This window comes from Sinocyclocheilus rhinocerous, unplaced genomic scaffold (genome assembly GCF_001515625.1).
Source record: "Sinocyclocheilus rhinocerous isolate Xijiao unplaced genomic scaffold, SAMN03320098_v1.1 scaffold1219, whole genome shotgun sequence".
Classification (NCBI taxonomy): domain Eukaryota; kingdom Metazoa; phylum Chordata; class Actinopteri; order Cypriniformes; family Cyprinidae; genus Sinocyclocheilus; species Sinocyclocheilus rhinocerous.
Window position 1 is genome coordinate 108,504 of NW_015634012.1, and position 6,257 is coordinate 114,760.

At 37.5% G+C, this 6,257-nt stretch overlaps 1 protein-coding gene across 1 annotated transcript in view; it reads left to right on the plus strand.

Moving 5' to 3' along the window:
* The first annotated feature begins 989 nt into the window (after nt 1-989).
* Nucleotides 990-6,257, plus strand: part of LOC107744975 (dynamin-2-like) — a 62,525-nt gene continuing 57,257 nt past the window's right edge. Inside the window, exon 1 of the mRNA XM_016558809.1 lies at nt 990-1,423. Within this exon, the coding sequence (XP_016414295.1) occupies nt 1,263-1,423 (161 nt within the window). The 5' untranslated portion in view covers nt 990-1,262. The remainder of the gene's footprint in view (nt 1,424-6,257) is intronic.

Here is a 6,257-nt window from a genome sequence, read left to right on the forward strand (position 1 = left end):
AGGACTGAGCACCAGAACGACCAGACATAGGAACTGTTTCTTCCCTCAGGCCATCCATCTCATGAACACTTAACAATAACTGTGGAACACACACTATTTATTCACTCATACACTTATTTATCTAACACACATACTCAGTCTACACCTCAAATTTGCACATAATATACAGTATCTGTACATACAAAAACTGTCTATTGTAATATACCTGCACATACAACTGTCAATTTATATATTTTTATTCCTTATTTACTTGTTCTATTTTTTTTAATTTTTTTATTATCTGTGTTTTTTTGTTCTGTCACTGTCATTCTGTTACACTGTGGAAGCTTCTGTCACGAAAACAAATTCCTCGTATGTGTAAACATACCTGGCAATAAAGCTAATTCTGATCCTGATTCTGATTCTGATTCTGAAAAGAATCACTGAATGGTTGTTTGAACCATTTGACGTGTTTAAAAGAACCGATTCGCGGAAATGAGTCGGACTTCCCGTCACACAAGCAATACTCAAAAGTCTCTCCGTATGTCTGAAACCAGTTCAGCATTTTAAATAGGTGTAATGCTGCATGATAGCGTGAATTCTGCTTTCTTTTGTGGAAAGTGAAAAGAAATTCACTTTCTTCTTCTAGTTTATATACAGTATAACAAACTGGAGAACCCAAACAATGTCTATGTTCTAATACGTAGAGAATATGATTCAATTTTTTTTAATGGAAATAGGTTTAATTTATTCAGGGTGATGCAGTAATTAAATATGCACACTTTATTAAAATTAGAATTATTGTTTTTATTGTAATATATTCTACGTTGTCTCTACTTCCCAAGTATTTTTATTGAAACTAAATTGACACGTGAGCCGTCCAATAGCACTCCTCGGTCGCTAGATGCAGAAACGAAGATCGAACCAATCGAAAGACAGAACACACCAGGAAGCGTTCTGTCGGACCAATCGGATTTCACGACATCGGTTGACAGGAGGCGGGGCTCGCGTCACCGGTGGAGGTCGGATGTCGCCTGACCGGATGATAACGAGAAGTTTTGTTTTGTGAGTTTACGAATGATTGATCCTCAGATCAGCACACGGATCTTAATGAATGCGCCGTATTACGCGTCCTCTCCCTGTCAGCGAGTGTTTTGTGAGTTATTTGCCTTTGACAGACTGATCTGGAAGTGTTTGAAGGGTGGAAATCGAACACTTGAAAGTAGCCCGAGCGCCTTGCTGCCGCGAGCCCGTTCCTGCGCGCTGAGAGACGGTCAGAAACCATGGGCAACCGGGGGATGGAGGATTTGATCCCCCTGATCAATAAACTCCAAGATGCTTTCAGTACCATTGGCCAAAGTTGTAACTTGGATCTGCCGCAGATAGCCGTGGTTGGAGGACAGAGCGCCGGAAAAAGCTCCGTGCTGGAAAATTTTGTCGGCAGGTTGGTTACTATGTTACTAATTTCTCTTCGATCCCCTGCAAAAAGCCCAGCTCGCTATATTTATGCTTATCTAACTCAATAAGAAGACAAACGTCTCATTTGTTACTTCCCAGCTGCGTTTTTGTACTCGCTGCTCGATCGATTGACTCGCTTAGGTTGTCATTCACTAACGGGAGTTACGCAGTTAACGTAAGCGGCCGCTCGCCGTCATTCATTGAAATGAAATGGGCGTAAGTGAGAGCGGAGCGCAAAATGGGGAAGTTGGCGGCACAGTGCACTGCACAGACAGACAGATGAAGTTATAGTCCTAGTGTCCTTGGGAGTTGTATTATGCCATATAGGGGAATCAAAACCTCTAAGATATTCATTTGCTTTGCTTAAGCCGTTTAAGTCATTTCCTCGTTCAAATAGCCAATTTACGTATCCTACTTCACTGACACTTCTCTGGACGTTGACGTCATGCTTTTTGTGTTACATGTCCTTATAAAAACTCTGCCATGGTTGTGTAATTGTTTCGTGTGGTAATAGCATTTTAGCTGAATATATAATGTGGTACTAAATGATTACTAAATTCGTGTATGGTGATATTTGCATGATACTCCAACGGGCCTCATGGAACACTGTGCCATGGTAAATGTCTAAAAAAAGTAGTTTCACGGTATTTGTTTGTTATTTTTTATTGATGATTACTTTCGTGAGAATTAAGCACATTTACTCCCAAGTTATTATTACTAAAACATCAGAATGTTCACATTTGAAAATATTTAAATTAGATTCTTGATTATTTTTATTATTATTATTATTTGTCAATTCATTTCAAAATAATTTTGAGGCAATGCAATCACATATTTTTCCATTTAAATAAAATATAAACATTAATTTCAAATTTGCAGTAATGGGAATTGTTATTATTATTAAAACTCAATCAATCAGTCCAATTTCTCGACATAGTGAAATCAATTCCGGAAGGACGAAATCAAGCCCCGCCCTGCCTTTTTTTCTAATTTCAGTAGCCGTTTCACTCGGATATACGTCACAATAGGGAAAAAAAGGACAATCTTAACTTCCATTTCATGCCGACTTTAAATAAGATATCAATATTATTGCCACATAAAAAAAAAAATAGTGTATTACGTTAATGAAAATATAATTTTAAAAAATCCTTCAAAAGTAAACATTACAATAATGCATTACACTCTGTCTCTCTCTACACACACACACACACATATATATATATATATATAATCAGAATAATTTGGAGGTAGTACAATCACATATAAATACTTTTTGCAATTTAAATAAAATATCAATATTATTTCCACATTACAGTAATAAGAATACTGTACAAAAATTGTACTATAATAAAAAATATATTTAAAAAGTCCTATATACAGACAGTTCGCTCATAAATTTTCCACCTACATACTATGACACTAGATTTATAAAAGGAATACAGACTATAATTCTTAAAGTATATGAAATATCCTTTAGTAGTATCTGCACATTTCAGATCACTCATCAGTTCTGCGTGTGTAAAGGCACTTGTCTTCTGAAAAATAAGTTGAATGAAGTATTATGTATACAGGTGAGAGTGAATTCCCCCGCCCCATTCCACTTGACCTTGAGTTTGTTGTGCAGTATTCATAGGTCAGTGCCACACCTGTGTCAGACAGCAGACTCCAGCACTGATAGGATTCTCATGAAACCCTACTGAATCTGTCCTGTTCAGTCTCATCTGGGAGAGAAAATGTTTGTTACTGTCAATTTTCCTTTGGCATCAAATTAGTTTGTGACCTGCACCTTCCTGCATTCATTTCCTCACCCCAGTCTTCTTGATGCGACTGCTCTGTCTCCGGTCCAGTTTGAATTAATTTTGGCTTGATGTTTAGCAGAGGAAGAAAAATGAATCATTGTAATTGGCTGAAATTTAGTTTTCATTTCCCATGGATACGGATGTTCATCTCTGGATATCTTGTGAATGCATGTATCCATTTTCATCATCAATGAAGCTGATTAGTCATGAAAGACTGATACGCTGGCCAGAATATGTATCCATTTTGAGATTATTAACATAAAATTCCTCCTGTTTGTCATTCTGAAATCTACTGATAGCCTTGTTTGATGGATTATATATATTCGTGAATTTTGGGATCATTTCATTTCAGAAATTGCAGTGCAGGTAAAAATGCAGTAATTAGTAAATGCTGTCAAGCCTGTTTGGGCCCATTGATTAACTCTGAGTGCAGAACGCCTGATAAAAGCAGGTTTTGCCTGATATTCTTGCAAAATAAGCTACAATATTTAACTTTCTCAGGGGTATTATCCTGCGTTATAGCATCCCTAGAGGTTTTTCCCTTGTGGCAAAGGATGCATAGCAACATTACCTTGGATTTCATAATCAGGTTGAGCAGGTTTGTCCATTACAGGAATAACAATCAGTGTTGGAACTGCTCTGACAGACAGTAGACATTAGACATAAACCATATATTAGGCAATTTATACAACAATACATTATTATTATGTTTTTACTTTGTTGGATGCAATGCACTGATACACGCTCTTCCTACTGTTTATGTCCACTTAAGACATAATCAACTGTGTTTACGTGAATACTCGTCAAAACGGACAATTCAACATAATTTTGTGTGTAATTCTCCGTTCATGCGACGCAAAAGAGTACTCGCGCGCTGAGACGTGCTTTCCGTGTGTGTATGCTTCAGTGTCTGTGCTCAGAAAACTGGACCGAATTGAGTTCTCTCTTGCGTCGTCAGATTTATCCATATGTCTGCGCTTCTCTTACTCCCACATATTGACATTTTGAACGTTTTATGCAACGTGCAGCAAGTGTATGTTAGCTTATGTCCCGCCGGATCATATGTACGCCTCTAACCTCCGAACCACGCAGCAGATTCGTTCTGAATGAATCTCTTCCCAAATCGTCATAATAATTTTATGATTTAATTATCGTTTTTTAATTGTTTTTAATACCCCCCATCAGGGCTCCAGACTAACATTTGAGAGCAGTGGCACCAGTGTCACTAAGTTCTACAGATGGTGGCGCCAGGAGCAGATTTGGTAGCGCTGGGGGTGTTGTGCTGGAGTATTAAAATATAGATCATTTAATCATAAAATTACTATTGTTTTGCATTAACTAATAGCAGTTACTAATAATATTACATGTCCATTTCCTGTTTATTTTTCTTTTGTTTATTGTTTATACAGATTTGACAGTAAAGCACTAAGCTTGAGTTAAGATGCATACAAAATTTACTTTTATTAACAACAGTAATAGGTGCAAAATCTAATTTTTATATAGAATAATTATATATTCCACTCTTATTAAATGTACCATTATTCTTCTAGTATATGGAACTGACCAACTTCAGTGATTATATGTGATTTAGTAGCAAATTGAAGAAAAGTTTGTTTTTCAAGGCACTTTGTGACTTTTTCTTACTTCATACACAAAAAAATGTAACCTCCCTAACATTTTCGTCTCGTTTTTATTCGTTGACGAAAATGTCAATAGATTTACGTCATAGTTTTTGTCATTCAAAAAGAGTTTTAGTTCGTTATCGTCTCATTGTTGTCGGTGAAAAAAATGTTGTTGATGAAAATTATGACACAATTTATTCGTCAACGAAATTAACACTGCTGCACGCATTTGTGAATCGCGTCCTGTGCATTTGCGAATTGTGAAACATTTCTTGCATAAAGACGTGCTGACAATCCACAAATACGTGGACTCCACCCACCGTCTACTCAAGCCAATCAGATAACAGCCACATCGTGCTGACCAATCGTAGCACAATCTCGCTATAGCCAATCACGTTTTGCTTTACAGTCAGGGCGGTCTCGTCCTGAGATAACTTCATTCATCTGCATTGGCTCAAATAGGTAATATAAGGGCCATAAAATGGGTACAGTAAAAGATGTTTAAAATTGGATTTCGTTAGACCAATAGAAGCAATGAAAACTAACAAAAGAGCAACAATATCAGGGCTCCAGACTAACATTTGAGAGCAGTGGCACCAGTGTCACTAAGTTCTACAGATGGTGGCGCCAGGAGCAGATTTGGTAGCGCTGGGGGTGTTGTGCTGGAGTATTAAAATATAGATCATTTAATCATAAAATTACTATTGTTTTGCATTAACTAATAGCAGTTACGAATAATATTACATGTCCGTTTACCACAAAGTATATTTTGGTCATCCCATTAAAAAATAACATTAAAACCGGATCATTTTAGAGCTTTAAAGTGCTGGAAATAGTGGTGTAAAATGTTTGAAAGTCATTGAAAAGTGCTTGAATTTCTATCTCAAAAGGTTGTACAAACCCTGAAATGAATGATGTAATATATTCGACTATTTCTACCACAACACCATGGTAACCGTTAGCGTTACCGCTTCTGGTTTCCTGACGTATGTCAGCGCTGTTTATAACAGTAAATTCTGTGCAGAATTTGAATGATTCTCACGCAGCAACCTTATCATTGTGCGGCAAATTCAAATGCTTCTCATTGGATCTCGCAACACTGTTGCATCTGTGCAGTAACAGAGTCGTGAAATCAACTTTGGCTCCCGAGTAAAGCTGTTCTCAGCTCGGACAAGTTTGTTTGCGTCGCCATCCGAGCTAGGGCTGCACGATAAATCGAAATGGAATCGAGATTGCGATTCGACAGAAGCTGCGATTGTCATGCGTATCTTTCAGTGAAGCACGGTTCTGTGGTCAGCAGTAAATCTCCATCTAAAGGCCAGTGGGCGCTCTCGCGCTGAAACTCCAAATACGCCTCGCAGAAGAAACCCAGAAAATGCCTATCACTGCAGCTGAATAA